The sequence below is a fragment of the Larimichthys crocea genome, chromosome XVI, assembly GCF_000972845.2.
Source record: "Larimichthys crocea isolate SSNF chromosome XVI, L_crocea_2.0, whole genome shotgun sequence".
NCBI classification, from domain to species: Eukaryota; Metazoa; Chordata; class Actinopteri; family Sciaenidae; genus Larimichthys; species Larimichthys crocea.
This window is the reverse complement of record NC_040026.1, coordinates 4222559-4245751: the sequence shown is the minus strand read 5'-3', so window position 1 is coordinate 4245751 and position 23193 is coordinate 4222559. Positions and strand designations below refer to the sequence as shown.

Sequence of the window (23193 nt, the reverse complement as noted above, 5' to 3'; positions counted from 1 at the left end):
TAGATACTTTATTCATCCCACCACGGGGAAATTCACTTTTGTAACAGCAGCAAGATAGAAAAACAAAAGTAGAAGAGGCCAAAACAAAAAAAAAAACACAATAAACAGACAGAAATAACCTACTCAATAACCACGAAAAACAATCAACCTGCAAAAACAGACAAGTACTGAGGATTTTCTATCAAACTACTCACTAACAGCAAAGGAGAAATATGCAAAAGTAAAAAAAAAAATCAGTTCACAAATGTGCATGACTTCTGTGTCTTTACCAGAGATGGCCACTCTCTACGTGTCCCCTCACCCTGATGACTTCAGGAGTCTTCTGGCTCTCGTAGCTGCTGAGTTTTGTCCGTCCTCTCGCCCGAGGATCCTCAAAGAGGACCCTCCTGCGGCTCTGAATGCCCGTTCGAGACCGACCCTGGTGCTGGGCGCCGGGGACGGTGACTCCGTCCTGTGTGGGGCCACTGCCGTGTCCTGGTACCTGGCCTCACAGGGGAAGAAGGCTGGTGTAGATGTAAAGCAGCAGAGCCAGGTGTGGCAGTGGCTCAGCTTTGCGGATAATGAACTGAACCCGGTGTCCTGTGCGGTGGTCTTCCCACTGATGGGTATGATGGGAGTGGATAAGAAGGTGAGAGGAGTATCCGGATACTTAATTACTTATGTTTGTGTGTGATTTTATTCTTGAGACGTTTTATTCTCAAACTTGTTCTGTGTTTTCAGCTCCAGCAGAGTTCTCGTGCCGAGCTGATGCGTGTTCTTAAGGTTCTTGATCAGACTCTGGAACCAAGAACCTTCTTGGTGGGGGAGAGCATCACCCTGGCTGACATGGCTGTAGCCACAGCTGTTCTTCTACCTTTTAAATATGTATGTATCTTGTCTTACAGGTTTTTCCACGTAGCTGATTGTATCTAGTCTGGAGAAATCTGTCACAGTGTGACATTTCTTTGTTTCTCTTTCTAGGTGTTGGAGCCATCGGACAGAAAGGTCTTGACCAATGTTACCAGGTGGTTCACAACCTGCATAAATCAGCCAGGGTTCCTGAACGTGTTGGGGAAGATCGCTCTTTGTGAGAAGATGGTGCCAGTTACACCAAAGACGAATGCTGCTGCGAATGCCCAAGCTGCTAATGCCAGTCCGGCTGTTGATTCTGCAGACGCTGCAACTAATGGTTAGGAAGTCCTGTGCCACAGTTCATGAATACTTCTTTTTTTTTGTGGACAGTATTCTGATTTTCTACCCGTTTTCCTTCTTCAGGCCCACCAAAGACAGAAGCCCAGCTGAAGAAGGAAGCGAAGAAGAGGGAAAAGCTGGAAAAGTTCCAGCAGAAGAAGGAAATGGAGGCAAAGAAAAAGACACAGCCACCGACAGAGGTATGGATATTTAAATTCTTGCTGCTTGGTGCTTTAAAAAAACATAAATATGGCTTATAGAGCTCTTTTGCATAGGTTCAAGATCACTTGACAATAAATCTCATGCGGTGTGCTGTTTTCTTTTTTTTGTGCTCTTAGAAAAAGGCTAAACCTGAGAAGAAGGAGTTGGGAGTGATCACATACAATGTTCCCACTGCTCCTGGGGAGAAAAAGGGTGATTGATCGCAACAAACAAACAAACAAATAAACAAACACAACAACAGCAGATACAAATAGAATGGTAAAAGTTATATGCATATAAACACACGGACATTTAAAAGTACCTAAATGAATTCTTATTCTGAAAAGAAACTATTTTCTCCTATCTCTTGATCTCATTCCTGTCCTACCAGTCAAACACGGTGCTTTGGTGTAGTCTTGGTTTTCGAATTATGTACAATAGACATATCTTAGTTTATGCTTACTTGGTCTTTGTTAGAGAAGGGCCCCAGATTTCTGCATTGGTGTCCATTGTCCCATTTATTTTGTATATCAGTGTCTCCATAAAAGGTAGTTTCTGATGACTGAGCCGTTCAGAGCAGGTAGGGGTGAGTGTTTTCTCTCTTGTAACAGAAGGCGAAGGTTAAGACTGCGTGCTGAGTGTTCAGACTAAAGGGTTTGTTCAGAATAACATTTCTTTACGATGGTTGAGGTCTTCGTATATGCCTTAAAAATGTTACTGTCACATTTTGATGACCTATAGTTTTTGGTTTTAATATCAGGCACAGCAGGTTAGCTATGTCCCTTACTGGTGGTGAGAGGGATTGTATTGTAAGAAATAGCTACATCATATCCACAATATGAATAATTGTAATAATTAATCATATTTTATTGTGATTAGTTTCAGATCCATATGTCAACCCCTTCTCTGTTTCTCTTCTTATGGCAGATGTCATTAGTCCGCTTCCTGACTCCTACAGTCCTCAGTATGTGGAGGCTGCCTGGTATCCATGGTGGGAGAAGCAGGGGTTCTTCAAGCCTGAGCATGGGGTAAGGGTGTCCTCCTCCTCCTTATATTACCAGACTAGAAAATGTTATATTTATATATCGTTTTAGTCCGCATTAACACATCTGTATCCCTCACTACCTTCCGCAGAGGAAGAATATCAGTGAGCAGAACCCTCGCGGCACCTTCATGATGTGTATCCCTCCACCCAATGTGACTGGATCACTTCACCTGGGTCACGCCCTCACCAACGCCATTCAGGATACTCTCACCAGATGGTAACTACATTTAGACGGTTCACTAGCTTGAAACATTTGATACTTTTCGTTCAATCCTACTTTTTTCTGATGTGAGAGTCGTCCGTTTGAAATGGTGTGCTTTTTTTATCTGTCCAGGCACAGGATGCGAGGTGAGACCACCTTGTGGAACCCGGGCTGTGACCACGCTGGTATCGCCACCCAGGTGGTGGTGGAAAAGAAGCTGATGAGAGAGAGGGGTATAAGCCGCCACGATCTGGGCAGAGAAAAATTCATCCAGGAAGTCTGGAAGTGGAAGAACGAGTGAGTAAAGGAGAAGATGTTAGAGCTTTGAACTATGATAAATACTGGAATAGACACAGTCATATCTTAGGCCCTTTACTCTTTTAGGAAGGGAGACCGTATCTACCACCAGCTGAAGAAGCTGGGCTCCTCTCTGGACTGGGACAGAGCCTGCTTCACCATGGACTCTGTAAGTTTATCTGAAATCTCTGAACTAATTCAAATAGTATATGAAGAAATGTTCCTCACTCACATCTCTATACCTGTGTCTCTTCCCAGAAACTTTCTTATGCAGTCCAAGAGGCCTTTATCCGCATGCATGATGAAGGCGTGATCTACAGGAGCAAGAGGCTGGTTAACTGGTCCTGCTCACTAAACTCTGCGATCTCTGACATAGAGGCAAGTATTTTGCTTGAATGATACAGAATGCATCTTATTGAATCATAACGATATGACAGTAAGTTGTAATTATTCAGATGAAACGCTAAGATGCCGTGTTTAAAGACCTTTGACTGATAGTGGGATACATGCACTAATGACTAGTGCTGGATATCAAAGACCAAAACCTTTAGAATACCTACAAAACTGAAACTTAAATTCTTAGATTTATATTCTTTGGTCAGATATTTCTAGGTGTAATCCATAATTTTGTTCATGTTTTTGCATCGCTGCTCATGTTAAGATCTAATTTAAAAACCATTGTATTCGAAGAAGTTTGTTACTAAGCCTAATTCGTAACATTCCTGGTTTGAGTCCAGTGTGAAGTATTTGTTGCATGTCCGCCCTTATCTTGCCACATTTCCTGTTTTAGCTGGCAACTGCATGCTGCCAATTAAAGGGAAAATGCCCAAAAATAATCTTGAAAAAAAAAATTATCTCTTAGAAAAATGTGACTATTACTATTACACAGCAAATGTTTATAAACAGCACCCTCCCTGACTGACCCTGTAGGGGGCATCGCTGGGAGGCAGATGGCAACAGATCGTAAAGGTTTTCCTAGCACTGGCCAGGCTCTGCTCTCTTGACTAAATCTTCTGGTTGGTCTACAGGTGGATAAGAAAGAGCTCACCGGCAGGACTCTGTTGCCTGTGCCTGGTTACAAAGAGAAAGTGGAGTTTGGCGTTTTGGTGTCTTTCGCCTACAAGGTGGACGGATCAGGTACACAAGCTCATAGAGCACGATATTTTTTAAACACCTTACATCACTCCAGTAACACTGTTCTTGACATTTCTCTTTCTGTCCCTTAGACGAGGAAGTGATTGTGGCAACAACTCGTATTGAGACTATGCTGGGAGACACTGCTGTCGCTGTCCATCCAGCTGACTCCAGATATCAGCATCTGAAGGGGAAAATGGTGCTGCACCCCTTCTGCGACCGCAAGATGCCGATTGTCTTCGATGACTTTGTGGACATGAGCTTTGGAACAGGTAGGGACGGTGACGGGAAGAGACAATCTGCCTGTTGGTCTGCGGTGTGCTCAGAATGAATAATTATCCTCATTACGCCTCTTCTGTCTTTCTTTTCTTCTCTCTGCCTCTCTCGTCCCTCGGCACGATTTTCTGTTCAGGTGCTGTCAAAATCACCCCGGCCCATGACCATAATGACTACGAGGTTGGCGAGAGACACAATCTGCCCTTCATCAACATCTTGGATGAGAATGGCCTGCTCATTAACGTGCCTCCCCCCTTCCTGGTATAGTGTCTCATTATCGTCTGTCCTCCTGCAGCGTGTGCATTTCCACTGTGACATTAAAAGTCAGGTTTTTTCATAGTTTGCTTGGCGTAGCAGTTTTACTTCTTAATTTTGTATTCTTAACTATTCTGTCTGTCCCTCCAGGGCATGAAGCGCTTTGAGGCCAGGAAGGCCGTTCTTCAGGCTCTCAAGGACAGAGGCCAGTTTAAAGAAATTAAAGACAACCCTATGGTCGTCCCAGTCTGCAGGTAATGTGAGATTCATGCGTGCATAAGTGGAACACGGGTTATATGTGTTTTAGGTTTTTCCATCCTACTCAGGATTATCCTTTAAGCTCCATTGTGTATCTACCCTGTCAGTCGCTCCAAGGACATCGTGGAGCCGCTGATGAAGCCGCAGTGGTATGTGAGCTGCACCGATATGGGCAAACAGGCCGCAGACGCAGTCAGAGAGGGTCGGCTAAAAATCATCCCCGATCACCACCTGAAGACGTGGTTCAACTGGATGGATAATATCAGGTAATTATCTTCCATTGTTTGTATACTTCAAAATAAATCTGAGCCTTTATGGCATTTTAATAGTCAGTTTTATTCATGGTAGACGGTGTTATGACAGTGAAATCAGGAAATGGTGAAGAAGATCCATCAAAATTGGTTAGAACCTGAAGCAGACCAACACTCCAACCCCCCAAATATTTAATTTACTATCACTGAAGACAAAGTAAAGCAGCATAATTGAGAAACCTGAAACCAGAGAATGTATAGCCGCTTGGATTAAATAAAATCTGTGAGCCCTGTGTCAGATTTCATCCATCCATCTTCCTCTCAGGGACTGGTGCATCTCTCGGCAGCTGTGGTGGGGTCACCGTATTCCTGCTTACTTTGTCACTGTCAGTGATGCCTCTGTGAAACCAGGGGAGGTAAGATGATGTCTGTCACTATTGTCAAGGTCCAGAGGCTTTCAGATGACAGAGAGAGGCTATTTCTGTCATTATTCTACATTTCCTTTTTTTTTTTTTTTTTTTTTTTTTTTTCCTTTTTTTTTTTTTTTTTTTTTTTTTTCCTTCTTCTTCTTAAATGTATTAAATGTATTTATCGTTTTTTCCCTCCTCCAGGACATGGACGGTCATTACTGGGTGAGTGGGAGAACAGAAGATGAGGCCAGAGAGAAGGCGGCAAAACGCTTCAACGTGTCTGCTGACAAAATTACACTCAGGCAGGGTAAGATTAAACAGTTTTTAATTTACCAGTCTCATTACCACATTCATTGTAAAGGTTATCTAATCGGTTCATGTGTTGCTACGACACACATTAGCCTAATTTAATAAATTCTACTCCATATTCATACAGATTAGATAACTTTTGTTCCTGTGTTTCAGATGAGGATGTTCTGGACACTTGGTTCTCATCTGGCATTTTCCCTTTCTCCATCTTCGGATGGCCTAATGAGGTATAACACTGAGGTCAACCACCTCTCTACTGACACAAATGGCACTTTTTATGCAGTAGATCTTAGATAAGACACCTTCTGCTGCGGAAATGCGGATCTAAAAAGGCTAATTATGTAATAAAGAAAATCATATACTGACTGGAATCGCTGCTGCCCACACTTTTATTAATATATGAATCTGGGCAGTGATCATCTCGCTGTACTTCGTGTCCTCTATAAAATCTGACTTTTAAACAGTGTTGTTTCCTGTCTACACTGCGTTTATGTATTTCCATCACATTGCTATTTAATGTTTTCCTTTAGACCCAGGACCTGAATGTGTTCTACCCCGGCACCTTGCTGGAGACGGGTCATGACATTCTGTTCTTCTGGGTTGCTCGTATGGTGATGATGGGCCTCAAACTGACTGGCAAGCTGCCCTTCAAAGAGGTGAGACCACTATAAACTGCTAAATCCAGAGCATAAAACAACAGGATGCCGTGTTAGTGTTGTTAACAGTACATGATTAAGTGACATATATTTTTTAACAGGTTTATCTACATGCAGTGGTGAGAGACGCCCACGGAAGGAAGATGAGCAAGTCTCTTGGCAACGTCATTGACCCACTGGACGTCATTACAGGAATCTCCCTGGAGGTGAAGCCTAATCACGCTTTGATGCGTGTTCAGATAAACACATGCATAAAGTCTTTCCACTCTCTCATTTGGGTTGTCATTTACATGGACACCACACCCACATTGTTCCCCCGAGGCCCATATTCTTATGTAAGCTTTATTAAGCAGTCTTTTCTGCTTCCAACAAGCTTTTATTGAGGCAATCAATCTCTCACCAGCAAAAGGGGAAACTGCTCCGTCAGACGAAGCCGACCTGTCCTCCAGGGGGCACTGAAGGACTTGTAGTAAACCGCACTTTACCCTTAATGGTCCATTTTTGCCTCCCCAATAAAAGATGAAGTGGTTGAAAGGGGTTTGTTCTCAAGATGAAGAGAGAAAATTGTTGAATGCAATGTTAAATTTTTTGCAAATGGGGACTTGCTCCCAATCCTCCTATTCTCTAGGGTCTACATGCCCAGTTGACGGACAGCAACTTGGATCCACTGGAGGTGGAGAAGGCAAAGCAGGGCCAGAAGTCAGACTACCCAAATGGCATCCCAGAGTGTGGCACAGATGCTCTCCGGTTCGCCCTGTGTGCCTACACTAGCCAAGGTGAACTCATTTGTCTTTTTTTTGTTTTTCTTCTCCTCTCTTCTCTCTTGTTGTGCCTTCATTGGCCCGCAGCCTGGATATAAAATAAATCAAAACACTGGGAAAAAACCCAGCAGTACAATCTTGTCGCTACAAGGTCAATTGTTACAAATCTATTTGAATACATAGTGAAATGAGCATGTTTTCCTGTGTTTGTCTCCCAGGTAGGGATATCAATCTGGATGTCAACCGCATCCTGGGTTACCGTCACTTCTGTAACAAACTGTGGAACGCTGTGAAGTTTGCCATGAAGACGCTGGGGGACAACTTTGTACCATCAGAGAAAGCCCAGGTGAGACCAGAGGAAAAGATGAAGGACACTCCAAAAATACCAACACAGACCTGCTCTGTGCTTATTTATATTCATCCAGTGACATACATATCATGTTTTGACCAAGTAAATGTTTAGTAAAACTGTCTTCTTGTTTGCATTTCCTGTCTGGGGGGTTAGTTTCCCCATATGCTACCTATTTTGTATTCATAAGCACTGACATTTGATGGGTACACAGTAGAGGAGCTGTGTCTGAATGTTTCCTCTTTACACTTCATTCAATCCACTCAGTTGTGTGGAGACGAGAGTGTATCAGACAGGTGGATTCTGTCGAGACTGTGCGCTGCTGTTGGCCTCTGTGACGCTGCCTTCAAGGCCTATGACTTTCCAGCCATCACAACCGCCATCTACAACTTCTGGCTGTACGAGCTCTGCGACGTCTACCTGGTAAGGAATTTTGAAACCACTAAGCAGCCCAGGTCCATCTTATCCAGTTAATCTTAACTAGAATATGTGAGAGCATGTAAAAAGTTCATGATTTTACAGAAGTCTGTGAACTTGGGATCAAAACAAATTGTACTACTTGTTCCTCATGTCGTTCCCTCCCACTCTTCTTGTCCTCCAGGAAAGTGTGAAACCGGTGTTCGGTAAAGCGGAGGAAGACAGCACGAGCCAGAGACAGGCACTGGTGTGCAGACAGACCCTTTACACCTGTTTAGAAGTTGGTCTGCGCCTTCTGTCTCCCTTGATGCCCTTCGTCACTGAGGAGCTCTACCAGAGGTTACCAAGACGACAACCTCAGAGTGATCCACCCAGCATCAGCGTCACATCTTACCCTGACACAGAAGAGGTGAGATAAAACTCACTGAGGTGTAAAACTTCTGTACGGGCTGTGAGAAGATGAACATCACTTATTTTAAATAATTGTCACTGAAGTCCATTTTTTTTGGTGATGCTCTCCTTCTGTCTTTGTGTGCCGCAACTTTATCTGTGATTTGTTGCAGCTCTGCTGGCACAGCGAGGAGGTCGACCGCGACATGGAATTTATAATGACTGTGGTCAAGACCATTCGGTCACTGAGGGCTGACTACAACCTGACCAAAACCAGAGCTGACTGTAAGATGACACATTTATAAGTTACTCTGAAACAAGTCGTGGTTTAAGGGCACCTACTCGTTGTCTCAATTAGGAAGGGAAAATCCAGCATTTGTCAGTCAGGGTGTAATTTCCAGATTTTATTTTTGTACATTGTTACTATGGTCTGTGATAAATGCTACTTTAAGGATAAAGTAGCACAAGACACATAAGCTTATAAAATATGGCGTATGGAGAAGTTAAAAATGGCTCCACCTCAGCCTGCTACAACCACAAACACGATTGCATCAGTAAAAATAATCTAGTAACATAACATTCATGAGAAGTACTTACTTACTTTTGCAGACAGTACTTCAGTGAAATGTAACTGGCAGAAGTATTAGAATAACGCCTCAATTTACATAAAGATGTACAATAAATGTCTTATCATAAAGGTCTGTCTTTTAAAATGCCTAAATTAGACTTTGCTCACTTCTCTTTCAGGTTACCTTCAGTGCATTGACTCTGCGACTGCCTCCCTGGTGCAGAAATACAGTTTGCAGATTCAGACCTTGTCTTATTCTCAGGCCATCATCCCTCTGACAGCCACCGAGCCCGTCCCAGAAGGCTGTGCTGTGGCTATTGCCTCTGACAGATGTACTGTCAACCTTATGCTCAAGGTGAGGGCGGATACAATAATCTGTTCGGTTTCTCCTGTCTGGCTGCCCCAGACCTGATGTGTAAATACGGTAGTTCTGGTTTTGTTTTAGCTTCATTAGACACAGAATGAGGTGGCATTTGCCAAATACTACAGTTAACATTCAGATGATTTAAGATTATGCATGCAGCTTAACTACTCGATAATCCAGGCAGGTAAATCTGCTTGGAATAGTATTTAAACTAGGTCTCCTCCACTTCACTGTTCCTCTGTTTTATACAGTGTATATATAATAATATCTTAATTTACAACTGTCCTTATCTTCACCTTAAATTTCCCAAGGGTCTCATCGACGTGGAGAAGGAAGTGGCTAAACTGATGACAAAGAAAGGTGACTTGGAGAAACAGATGGAGAAACTGAGAGAGAAGATTGGAAAGAGTGATTACAAGGAGAAGGTGCCGGTGAAGGTGCAGGAGCAGGATGCTGAAAAGGTGAGAAAATGAAATTGATTCACAAGGTTTTTTCCTCTTGGGGTGTGGGAACGTCGTTTTCTTAGTAAATAATTACTTCCTTTTCTCCACAGCTACGACAGAGCCAAACCGAACTTGAGAAAGTGAAAGAAGCCATGGACAACTTCAGGAAAATGATGTAACTTTCCCCTAAGCAATATGTAAATCAGATTTCCACTTTTTCATGTCAGTGTATTAATATTAATTTTCCAAGTTCATTGTAGTGTGGAGGGAATTCAATAAAGCTCTTATGACAGGCGATTGTTTTCAGCAGTGCATTATAGTAAGTAATGAACAAGTGAATCCAGGCCCTTCTGTCAAATATTTTATTTAGGATGTTTAAGAACATGTAAGCAGCTTATACAGCTTTGTTCATAAAGACGGTGTCCACAGGAAAAAAAACAACAACCTGAAAAGCTTTTAACACTTTGGCTGCATTTTTAAAGATTAAAAGTCCTTTGAGCCAACACAACTAAGATATTTTATATTATTTAAACTGTAGCAATATATTTGTATAATTGCTTCTTTACAAACACAGCCAAAGACCGAGCGATGGAAGGAGTGAGAGATGGCTTATGCATTTACATGAAATGCACCCCTTAATTTTTTATTTGACAAAAATGGGAAACTATGATTAAACACTAACCTCAAAAAAAAAAAGTACCATATCTTACAGGTTTTTGGGTGGGGTAGTAGATAGTAGACCAGAGCTTTCCAGATGCCACCACAGCAACAACTATACATAACAAATCTTTCTTGGAAATGAAATCACAGTAATACATTCACACCATGCCAGGAACACGCTCTGACCACAGGCCATCCAAAGCCTCTGCTGCTCATTTCCTCTCATCCATCCTTCTTTCTTTACAGTCTCCAGGGTGAGTGGAACTCGGAGGCGGGGAGAGGAGTGCAGTGCGTCGTTTCAAAGTTTCGCATGTACTTCCGCGCCTTGAAAAGAAGGAGAAAAAAAAAAGCAGGGATGGAGGAGGAATGGAGAATGAGGTGTGGGAGGGCAATGAACAAAAAGTGCAGAACTTGATTATATTAGCTTCGGTCTGTCTGGCTTAGTGCCATACAAATCTCTTCCATCTCTTAAGGGTTTACATGGGAGCTGAATAAAGTCTAATTCAGAAGGCATTACCAAGGGAGGGAAAGCATAGCATTAGCTGTAATTGATGGCACTCCTCTTGTTTGATGTTAAATTACTTCAATAAGCTGAGCGCGGTGAAATATATTACACCAGTCAACCTGAGAGCACAGGTGAGCTGGTTACTATGGTGACCAGAAAAGTGTTCCTCGGTGGTAATGATGTCTGTGAATAGCTGTGATGGCTGCTTTTTTTTTTTTTTTTTGGAAGAGGAAGGTAAGCCAACCGAGAAAATAAGGCTAATCAAAGAAAAGGAAATTAGACCTTTTTTTTTTTTTTTCAACCCCTCTTGAGAGACAACAGGTGGCTTCCATTTAAGCCCGACAGGAGAAACAACTGTACACACTGAGATTAAGAGCACAGATAACAATTGATTATTTCCTTACCAAGAAAAGAGCCAGCTGCCGCCTTCCCTCTAGAGTCATATCCTCACCTGTTAACGTTAAGAGCGTTTGAAATCACTGTGAGGTGATACATTAACGTATAAGGGGGTACTGTGTGCAGTTTATTTGCCTAGTAAATGGGCAAAGGCCGTGGGACTTACCAACACTCCATGGAAACAAAACATCTCTGTCTGCCTGATAAGACTGCAGCACAGACACACACCAGTCATCATCCACCTCGTAGCCACTGTACACGGATGCTGCAGAGCAAGTTACTGTTAAAATACCAGCCAATACCACCAAGTGTAGACATTTTTTCCTTCAGTTTGTTAACCTTTTGTTTAATTTACAAAAGGTTAAGCAAAGTTTAAAGTCTGTGTAAGATTTGGCCAGAATTCATGTTCATGTTTAATCGACCTCATCTATAGAAGCTGTAGAGGTAACAGCTATGATGTTATGTCAAATACATCTGTGTTGTGTTGCAGATATATCTACTGAAATTAGCATGATAACCAGCAGGTTACAGGTTTTTTTTTTTTAATCTCTTGGGATTTAAATGTGGATTTACTTCCACTCTCAACCTGTCTGCTGAAGCAGAGGTGCACTGTTGTTATTGTAGCCGTCTGTAAGGCCCCGGAGCTCTGGTACTAAATATTTATACAGAAACCCATAAAAGGAGGAGATTGCTTGGAGGAGTAAAGTGCTGAAATTATGTGTTACTTGATTCCAGCTTTACTATGAACTAAGTTGGCATAGTCCCCACAGATCTGTACAGAAACTAGGCATTTCAAAATTATTATATTGTCCATTTAAAGACGCTGGTGTGAACAGATGGGCACGCTTACCTTCTTCTAAGTGACTGGATGATCCAAGCCATTGTCTGACAACTCTAATCCCTTCATCTGTCATTATCTTTGGGTACCTGGGCAGGAAATGACATCACCACATATGGGTTTCTCAACAAATCCAAATACATTTGAGCATGTCCAGCAAAGAAAACAGATGTTTGAAAAATCAGATGACTGACCTGAATTGTAGCAGCTTGAGCAGGAGATCATTGCCTCTGTTAGACATGACATCTTCTGGACCCCTGTAGCACAGTGTACAACATAACCTTATCATACAGTGTCAGTGGTCAAACTGACAGTTACTGTGCTGTAAACGGATCATTCAAGTGCTGTGTAGTTTTAACCAGAAATATCTTATTGCAACCAAAACGTGTCCTACCAACATTATGCACATGTAAGCCCAATGCAAAGCAAACCTATATAGTATATTGAAATATTTGAAGATGGAGTGCGGGGGACTTACGTTGTGGTGATGATCTCATCTCTGGTTCTCCTGATCAGCAGGACTGGTCCCTGATATCTGGAGGAGGAAGAGAAGGAGTTTGTGTTAATCATCAGCCAACAAAAATAATTTGTTTTTGAATAACGCCCCAATATGTTGCGTAATGCAGACTTTGACTTTCATGATTAGTGTACAATAAACAGGCTGTCCCACTCACTTGAGAAGCTGCTCAGCGTTGTTGAGATTCATGTACTGCCTGACTGTGTGTTGTACCAACGGTCCTAAGAGAGAACGGAGATATTTAAGTTTCTAAAAACAAAGCCCAAAACAATTTATAATATAATAAGTTTAGAACTTTCAACCATGTGGACTTACTCCAGCTGTCAGGCATGACCTTGAGGGCCAGAGGCAGGAGGTCGTCGAAGGAGGCATCTAACACTACTGATTGGATCTCTGGGTATGACATCACTGCCCAGCTGGCTAAGAAAGGAAATGGAGAGAGAGAGGGAAAAAAAATAAAAAACAGGAATAAACAGAACCACAGAGGAAGGACTTAATAACATGATTCACGTTTATTTTTAGCATAAAAATGGTCTTCGTGTACCTGTGAATCCTCCTATAGACCAAGCATATATGATAATGTCACTGAGTTGGAAGCCCAGCTTGTGTATTGCGAACTGAATCACTACATCCATGGCGTTGGCCTCATTCTGGGGGAATGGCACTCCCTGGCAGAAAGATATAAGTAATAAAAAGGCAGTAGTCATGCATTATTAAAAACAGTAACACTCAGCCTTCCTAAAACAAAAACCCAGAGACAGACATTTCCAGTGTTTCATTCCACTCCACTAATAATATCGACCAGGGGAGTGTACTCGCCCCCTTGTGCAATACTGAACCAGCCAGAATTTCAACATGCTTTTCCACTGCGTTGTTAGAACAATGTGAACCACAGGCATACACTGTAAACTAATTCTGGTTTAAGGCTTAAATGTCAGCATGAAATCTGATTACACTGCTTACCGTACTGCCTCCAAAGCCGGGGTGGTTCCAGCCCAGTACAGAGTAGCCATCTACAGCACACATCAACACGACATATGACATATGAAATACAGAAAAACACCATGCTTTTCTACAAAAGGTGTAAAAAAACTACTATGAAGTATCTTGACTCTTGTGATGTAGAGGATTCCTTACCCTCCAGTGGAGTGTTCATGCAGCCCACCTCATAGAATCCTGCGTTGCCCTCACAGCAGATGACCTGTGGCAGAATTCATACATTTCAAGACCCAAATGAAAAGTGACTGATGTGACAAGTTCTGTTGGACTCCGAAAGAAGCCCAAGGCTTCAAAAACAACAAATCATTGCAGACATTTACCAGGGTCTGGCTTTTCTGTCCCCCGTCTCTCCTTCGATCCACAAACATTGTGTCGATCTCATTACCATCGCAGGCCACAAGCTTGTTCCTCTGGCCATCAAACTGTGATAAAAATGGAGCAGAAAATGACAGAGAATGATGGTCAGTGCTGAGAATTGAGTATAGACACAGAGTGACTGTGAGTTTTTTGCTTTCTTTTTTTTTTTTACCTCTTCTATTAACCGAGCCTGGCCTTGCTGGAGCATGGGCCTCATGGCTTTCTGCAGTAAACCTACAGAGCCAGGGTATAGCATCCTCCTCCCAAATGAGTGAGCAATAAGAAAGCTGGAGAGGAAGAAAACAGACATGATGATGACACTTCAGGGTGAAATAAGATGCAAACCTACTATAAAACAGACTATAAAACAGTATCTGTCTCCTTACTGTGATACTAGAAACAAATCTGCAGTTAGGCCCTGGATTGTGCTGCAACAACTGCCATTACCTGATAATGTGGCACGGTAGAGTGCGCACAGAGTTCAGGACACTGTCGGCTGCTCCTCTTAATTTTGGCTCGGGTTTCAGCAGAGAAACACCAGCCTTGGACAGTTTCCTGTCACACACAGAGTCAAAGTCTTAGGATGAAACAGGCACAAGGCATTTTGACATTCATGATGTATTTCACAGTGCTTGAGTGCTTATATTTATAATAAACTAACCCTGATGGGTATAAAATCACATTACATTTAGTCATTTATTTGATCTAAAGCGACTTACAAAAAGAGAAACAAACAAGGTACAGTTAGGACTAGGAGGAGGATGTTAGAGGGATAGATTTAGCATGTCCAGTTTTGGTAGTGCTAGGATACGAAATTCATTGGAGGAGCGCAACATATGTGTGTATAAGGGCATCCAATTAGGTGGGTGCAGGACCCGGAGACTACTTTGTAGACAAGCATTAGCAATATGAATTTAATGTGGACTGCCGCAGGTAGCCAGTGGAGCCTGATGAGCAGCGGGGTAACATGTGCCCTTTGGATTGATTAAAAACCAGGCACGCTGCCGCTTTCCGGATCATTTGGAGAGGTTTTACTGTGCAGGCTGGGATGCCTGTCGGGAGGGCACTGCAGTAATCGAGTCGGTGAGGACATGGTAATTTCAAATGGCAATAAAATATAAGAGCAAGAACTTACGGACTGCTGACTTCTGTCCAGCTAAAATCCGCGGGCCAGTACGAGAAGTCAAAGTCATAGCACCTCACTTTTTTCTACAAAGAAGGCACAAACAAAAAAGGAAGGTAAGTTCTGATGTGCTCTATATTCTTTTCGTCCCCTTGTTATCCAAAACATCGGTACGACCACCAGAATCAAATCCTGCTATCCCGTACTTGTATCAAGTTGTCATGACCTCACCTTGTTTGCTGGTGTGTGATTCTTCTTGGTTTCTTCAAGAATGGAGATAAACTGAAGATACTCTGAATTTTTCCATCTTCCCCACCCTTTGGGAGGAAAGGAAGGGGGAAGAGAGCAAAGACAGAGCTAGACATAAGTGGAGTGCACGAGACACAAAAAACCCCATCAAGGGTGCATTTAGTATGCTTTGTGGATTTAGACCTTGTGCAATGTTAATGAAATCTTATTGGCATGCTGAATATGCAGCATATTTTGTGATATCTAAAAATGAATGAATTGCAGTTCATTAATCACTGCCTGCAAGGCAGTTGAAATCTGTAGCCTCACCTCGAAGACAGGCCACTCCGAGAAGACATATCAGCACTGTTCCCAAATACTGACTCACTGGGACCAGCTTACTGCTGCAGATATAACCTAAAAATAAACAAAGCAATAGTGACACAGACATCCACATAGCCCCCCCTCTCTCTTTTTCTGCCAGACTTGAGCCCTATTAACAAGCACCAATAAAAACATTCAGTCTTACAACTATCCCACAGCTATATGCATAAATCAATATGAAAAGCCGTATTATACACTAAGGAGTAGCAAGCAACCTCGAGCACTTAATTTCTATTGATGCACAGTCTTGCTGCATGATTCAGTTGATTAACTTTATATTAATCCTTCTTGTAGGAGCACAGAAAATCCCAAGAACATCTCCCCAGTGGCAATTTTTCTTCCCTAATGGAAGGAGAAATGTCATCCGTAGAAAAAAAGATATTTTGACATGTCACTGCCAAACCTTCTGAGACTTCTGAGACGTTTAAAGGCATCATGAGACAAAAACAAAGAACAAGACGTGGCTTCAGTATGTTTTTAAAATGTGCTTTTCTCCCAATGAGAGAGGGTTAGGACTGGGAAATAGGGCTGAAACTAACAAGTATTTTTATTATCAATTAATCTGTCATCATTTTCTTGATTTATTGATTAGTTTTTTGGTCCATAAAGTGTCATAAAATGATGCGAAAATGATGTTGATCACTGTTTGCTAAAGCCCAAGGTGACAGCCTCAAATTTTGTTGAAACCAAAAAAAAAAAAAAACATTCATGTTTGAAAACCTGAAATCAGAAAAGTTGGGGAAAAAACTGACTTAAAACAATTACTTAATTATCAAAATAGTTGGTGATTCATTTAATAGTTGACAACTATCGCTGCAGCTCCGCTGGGCGATGAGGTTTGCATCATTAACACGATATTACCCGGCAGATATATATCATAATACACCAGATTTATGCAACTGCAGTGAGATAATCAAACTCGTGTTCGAAGCTATTCACTGTGTTCCATTGTTATATATTACATGAAACCAAATTCTTTATATGTATATAACAAAAACGTTTTAATTACACTTTGCTAATAATCTACTATAACTGTAGAGAGATAACATCATGCTTCTGTTTTTGCGGAAATTCATAATGATCATGATATTATTACTGCCTCCTGTCAATGAATCCACATGAGCAAATTCGGTTTCAAAAAATTACAATACTTTAAACCGAATCTGCTCTGTGTACAGCTGTTTACATATATTACATTTTTTTATAGACCTGTTTATACTGTTAATTCTTTCCATACTGCCATATTTATATTTATATTGATAATTCTGTTTATACTGTTCATTCCAATTCCAATATTGCCATATTTATACTATTTATATCTCTGGACTTGCCACTGTCGTTTCTATTCTTTCTATTCGGATGTCTTTTAGCATGTATATATTTTTATATCTATATTTTTATTTTATATTTTTACATCTTTGTGTAGAGTTGTGAGATGATGATGATGATATAACCTCCAAAGCCACAAAAAAAAAACCCAACAATGTTATAAATTATGCTGAGTCCGTAAAACATCTACTTTGGTAGCTGTCTAGTAACTTTTTGCTTAATCGGCGTCTCTTTTTTAATGGAAGGATGTCTGACAGATCGGATTGCTTTGTGCTCTATGAACAGTGTGCAGGCAGTGACAGAACACTTGTTCAGGTGCACCAAATTACAGCAGTCTCTGTGGAAAACAAGTTCCTCGCTCCTGCTTTTCGTGTCACCCTGTGGCTGTGTTTTGTAAGACTGATGTCACCGTCATTATGCAAACAAAGCTGGACAAGTTTGATCATACACGTGATCTCTCTTCCCACAAAATTTGACTGGCGCTACAGTGAGCCCATGCTTTGCTTACGTAATGTTTATTATAATCAGCCTTTGCTCTCTGTCCACCTGGTTTCCGTCTCTGCGTTGACAGGGTTGGCTGAAGGACTGCTATTTACATTGTTTTGTCAGTTTGCCTAGAGGCAGTTTGTTGCTAGGTCAAATGTCAAGGGAGTGTGCATGGACAAGCCTCTCCTGGTTTAAACTGTGCTACATAGGATAAGGAAGAGATCATAGGATTTACAAAAAAGTTAGCTCTAACTACTCTTTGGAAGTGGCTTTCTTAGGTTTGATGATCTGACAGCATTGGTCTTTCTGATACTGCTGCTGTCTTCTTTTTGTCCACGTTTTGAACTGACAACTTTACTGTCCATACTGAAGGTCTGTCAGATCGATGTCTACTAGCTGTCGTACAGACTATTCACCTCTGTCTGACAAGAGCCTGGATTTCCCCGCCTCTCTTCCACTGCATCCTTGTCTGCGACTGACAGCAGTATGATGCAATGCATGTAACATATGAGGAATCCTGACTGCAAACATGTTTTTGAAACTGTAGCTTGAAATGCTCAGATTGAGAAGAGGACCCCCTTCATGACTTGAAAGTGGAGAACAAATAGCATAAATTCCTTTATGTCAGTCAACCACTCACACTCATAGCTCTACAACTTTTATGTAGCACTGTTCTTGGAAACGTTCATGCCTTTTTTTTTTTTCTTCCTCTCTCACTTTTTTTTTTTCCTTTTGTAGAGCATGTCAGAGTCACCCCCCCCCAGCTCCCTTCTCTCTCTGCTTTATTACTCTTGGTGCCCCTGGTTTGCTGCGGCGTCTGTGTGTTGCTATGGAGACAGAAACACATTTCTGATCGCGGTGAGTCTTCCGGCGTTTCTTTTTTGACAGCTTTTCGTGTTCCGTCCATCTTCGGCCCCTGTCGGCTCCACTGAGTGATGTGGTCCATGACATCCTCTTGGGTTGTTGTAATGAATCTGCCCCCACCTCCACCTCCTCTCCTCTCTCTCTCTCTCTCTCTCTCTCTTCCTCCCTGAACATTTGAGTGTGCATGTGCATGTGTTGTGTGTGTGTGTGTGTTTGTGTTGGTAACTCTCTCCTGTACTTAGGTATTGAGCAGTCTCTGTCTGTCCAGTCACGCGAAGTGAGAACATCTATGAGAATCCTGAGGACGTCAGACAGGTGACGAAGCCAGACATTTTTAATAACCAATATTCCTCCGATAAATCCCCCTTTCCATCCTTCCCTCTAGTATTTTGCACTCTTCTGTCTCCTATTTTTTCTGTCTTGTCTCTAGTTTTTTCCTCTGATTTACACTATCCCTCCTCCCATTTCGTCATTTGTTGTTCATTAAACTTTTTCTCTGCTCTCCTCCTTCCCAACAGGCTCCTCCCGAGGGTCCAGTCTACATGTGAGTTATTGTGCTGTCCCCGGCACATACACGCCAAGGTGTGCTGCATATGTGTATGTGAGGAGTTGTGATCACACATACACACCCACCAATGCATACCGGAGTCTATTGCTGCCTCCCTTACTGTCAGCAGAGGATACGTCTTCCCTCACACTGCAGTCCTCCTCCAATCTGTCAGTGCTCTCTCTCTCAGATAAACCCATTGCCCATCAGCTGTCACCCTTACATTAGTGGTATTAACACACAATCAATCTACATTACACAAGGTGCAGAGAGGCATAAAGCTGGCTTCAGTAGCATGGATCTCACTTTTTATCATCTCCTCCACTGTCCACTCTTTCCCTACCTCCCCTCCCCCTTTCTTACTTTCTTATGCCAGGATTTGAACCAAGAGGAGAGGATGATGTCTATAAGGAACTGGAGCGGTAAGCAGAAACCCTTTGCATCAACTGTGTGTGCTGTTGTATGTTTGAAGTGCATGTGTGTGTGTTTACGCTGTCACTCATCTGCCCTTCACATTTCCCTCACACTCACCAATCATGCTGGCCTGAAACATCACTGTGACACACTGGCATAATATCACGCCATGCGTTGACAGGCAGCACTCCTTCGCTCGTGTGTTGTTGTTGTTGTTGGTAAGAAAGAATAAAAGAGACTGGGGGACGGGAGATTTTTTTTTGTGTGAGTTTCTCTTTGTGCTCGTTTCAGATATGAACAGTGTCAGAGCTGATCACCTACCCACATCTCTCCTCATCCAACTGTCATATGTGCTCAGTTCCCAGCTGCAGCAGAAGGCCTTGATAAACAAATGTAACAAATGAATGTCAGGGTTTGGATGTGAAGAAAAACTTCAATGCTTTGGGGAAATGCAACTTTGAAAGTTTAAACTATTGCTATTATAATAAGTTGTAATACTGTATTGCTGTCATATGTATGGAGCCCTGAGTCTCCGAAGGGTGCAATTTTTTAAAATCTTAAATCTTAAATCAAGATAATTTACTATAAATTAATATGCATATAGATGCACACAGCCAACGCATAATGGCGTGAACTCAGCTAGTTTATTTTTCACCTGGCTGTCATATCCAAGACGAAGGAGTGTTTGATGGAGGTTTTAAAAATGACGGAATCACTTATTGACAGTTGGTTTTCTTATGAGAACTATAAAAAACTATAGACTACACTTAAATGATGATGTACTGTACTTTGACAGCTGGTTGGGTAGGGTATCAAAAACTAAATCTTTACTTTCAATCTGAACTTTTTTTTCACATTTTCAATCAAACTTTTTGCTAATAAAGCCTTATTGCCAGTATATCTATTTTAGTCTTAAACAGCCAGGTTGCAGCAGGAACCCAACATGAAAGACATCATAAAATTGCACGAACGTTGCATTGCTAAGCATTTATAATTGTAATGCAACGAAACTGTGATTGGCTTCTCCACTTAATCTAATTGACACTTGACCAACCTTGAATAACAACACTGTGTGCTCTATTGTGCCTTTGTTATATAATGAAAAAATAAACAGAGTGGAGTTTCAACATCTTTATTTTAGTTACATTATCTGGGTGCACAAGTTATTATCTTGGAAAAGATGAGCACTCTTTGGAATTTAGACGCTCTGTAAGTTATATTTCTTGAAAGTGTATTATCTTCTTAAGCACTTATTATTGTACCCTATGTGTTGCACTTCTTTTTTTTTTTTTTTTTTAAACATTCTTTTATTTAGAGAAAGTATCTTCCACAGGAGACTTCCACAAAACAACAAAAAACACAATACAGACAAAGCTTCTTACGACCAGCTGTTACCAATTCATCTGTCTGCACAGGGGGCCCACAAACCAAAACCAAAATCCATTTTTAGATGAAGTTTTGCATCTTTTCCATTAAATAAACATTCTTGTCTCTCTCGTCCTTGTTAAGGGTGGGGGTAAAGGTCTGAGCCAACACAGGGTTCCATTTTCCTCGCCAAAGTAGGAGAATCTGTAAAGTTGGGCTTTTCTCTTCCCTATATCCTCCCCTGGAGTCAAACCCAGTTAATAGTGTAATGAATTTCATTTTCAGAATGTTTGAATTTCTGCTTGGATCCTTGCCAAATGGAGTCAATATCGGGCTATGTGTTGCACTTCTATGGATGCTTAACAGACATGGGGACTTGAGACTTAGTGACTTGGACTCGAGTCGCCGTTTTTATGACTTGTGACTTGACTTGACAAAAAATGAAATGCTTTAGACTTGACTCGGACTTGGAAGTTTAAGACTCGGGACTTGAATGACTTGAGTGTTATTTACATCAGTTTTTCAGTGTGAATATGAAATGTGAATATAAAATGTTATTATTATTATTATATTATTTTAAATTTTAAATAATGTTGATGATTACAGTGTGGGATGTGGGCTGAGAATAACATTGTCACTGCTTTGATCTACAGATCACTTTTGCCATCAATAAATAACTAATAATTACGTATCACTGTTTTGTTTGATTCCCTGATTTTTTATGAGCATGAGTATTTACATACAAATATTTTTTACAGGTTGGGCACTTGCCAGTGATGTTTACTTACACTTACTATATTGCCTTTCACTTTATTAGATCAGATTCTGCCGAATACTCTGGACTTGACTTGGACAAGAAAAAAAATACTTGTGTGCTTGGTCCCATGTCCCATATAAAATAAAAATGGTTAACATAATATTGCTTGTCTGCAAACAATTCTTTTTCCAAGCGCTTTCTCCTCTGAGTCACATGTTCAGTGCAGGCTTCCGTAGTCTTGTCGTAGTGGAGAATGGCCGCCTGGACGTGGCTCCGCTGTGTTGTCGGGCCTCATTTGCAAAGACTGCACCGCTCCCCGGACCAGCCTCGGCCTGACGGCAGGTCGGGCAGGAGGGTAGGAACATGTGTGATGTTTCACGTGTGTTTGAGTCCAGCCGGCTGCTTAAAAACGGAGCAGTGTTTCATGTCTTAGCATTGATGTAGCTCCGGCTGCGTCCCCGGAAGTGTCATGTGTTTTTATTGAAAGCCTCCGCGGTCCCTGCACAGCTCGTAAATGAATGAAAAGACAGACACACAGAAATATGATTTGTGTTTTTATGTTTTTATGTCTCTCCGTCACGGTACAGCAGGCGACGGTAGCTTCAGTGACAGTTTACTGGTGATGCTAACGCTAGTGACGGGAAACCTCTAAGACAAAATATTAAGATAAAAAAATAATAAAAAATAATAATTCTAACTTTAATCTGTAAAAGTCTCTGTAAGTGGCTTCATGATCCTGATGTGATCGTGTCCTCCTGTCAGCAGGGATGGAGCTACCAACCCAGGAGCCTGGAGAAACACACGGACAGCATCCTCGGCTGGGTCAGTGCTTATTGATTGTTAAACTGTGTTGGGAATAGTATTTTTTAGTTATGTCCTATTGTTTGAGTTGTGTTTCTCATCCCTTCAGCGTCTCCTACCCTGTGCTAACGATCGTTACAGTTTCTTCGTGTACTCTGCTTACTCTACAGAGCTTCCACTCTCCTCTTGCGTCTGCTGCTGTACATGACATAGCTAGAACGTTGCTTCCTATCTACTGCTTGCTTCTTTACTAGTCTGCAGCAGTTTTTGGTTATGTCTTTTAGTTATCATCGCGACGAGTAGCAATATCGTTTGTTCTTCTGCTTCATTGCCGACGTTGTCAGTAAGTGTTAGTCGATTACTTGTATATATACTATGAGACTATTAACCTTCTATATACTGTTTCTAACTATGTACATCACATAACTTGGCTCCGAGCCTCATCAATGACATTAATATCTATCTACCATTGACATACTGGCATTTCATGACATGTCTTGTTTTCTCTATTCTTTGTGCCAACAATGTTACATGAACATCCTTACTCCTTCTGTCTAGGCGAAACTGATACGAACAATCTCTCATATGTTTACATCGACCCCAACTTACATCACATGCATGGTACTTCCCCTAGGCAACTCATGCTATTACTTTGCGTGGAAAAGTAATCGGCAGATTGAATCAGAGAAGACACCAAACACTGCCCATTATGTGTTATTGTCCTGATCTAGTATCCAATTGTTTCGTCTTTTCAAGTCAACTTTATTATCTAATAATGCCTATATGTGTTTCCCTCCCCTTATCCTGTGTTCCTGCACACAGCACTAAAGTTGAACTGTAAATAGAAAATATAAGTGGATGATGCTC

The 23193-nt window shown here is 41.6% G+C and overlaps 2 protein-coding genes across 2 annotated transcripts; one reads left to right on the top strand and one right to left on the bottom strand.

Moving 5' to 3' along the window:
• Positions 1-255: 255 nt before the first annotated feature.
• Positions 256-10173, top strand: vars1 (valyl-tRNA synthetase 1). The gene is made up of 28 exons (XM_027289708.1): positions 256-628; positions 721-864; positions 961-1168; positions 1255-1370; positions 1509-1584; positions 2299-2399; positions 2506-2633; positions 2751-2915; positions 3003-3084; positions 3174-3293; positions 3944-4052; positions 4142-4321; positions 4462-4586; positions 4731-4834; positions 4946-5104; positions 5415-5505; positions 5701-5806; positions 5965-6035; positions 6339-6464; positions 6566-6670; positions 7093-7240; positions 7444-7571; positions 7842-7997; positions 8176-8400; positions 8555-8666; positions 9129-9304; positions 9625-9774; positions 9867-10173. Exons 1-28 carry the CDS (start codon positions 275-277, stop codon positions 9933-9935), a joined length of 3834 nt encoding a protein of 1277 aa, XP_027145509.1. The 5' UTR covers positions 256-274; the 3' UTR covers positions 9936-10173.
• Positions 10105-15865, bottom strand: abhd16a (abhydrolase domain containing 16A, phospholipase). The gene is made up of 17 exons (XM_027289727.1): positions 15710-15865; positions 15383-15468; positions 15164-15237; positions 14476-14583; positions 14201-14315; positions 13992-14093; positions 13810-13873; positions 13636-13685; positions 13217-13340; positions 12988-13092; positions 12830-12893; positions 12634-12690; positions 12350-12412; positions 12168-12244; positions 11484-11582; positions 11326-11372; positions 10105-10740 (listed from the first exon to the last, which is right to left on the bottom strand). The coding sequence occupies exons 1-17, from the start codon at positions 15834-15836 to the stop codon at positions 10657-10659; spliced, it is 1446 nt and encodes a 481-aa protein (XP_027145528.1). The 5' UTR covers positions 15837-15865; the 3' UTR covers positions 10105-10656.
• Positions 15866-23193: the final 7328 nt, after the last annotated feature.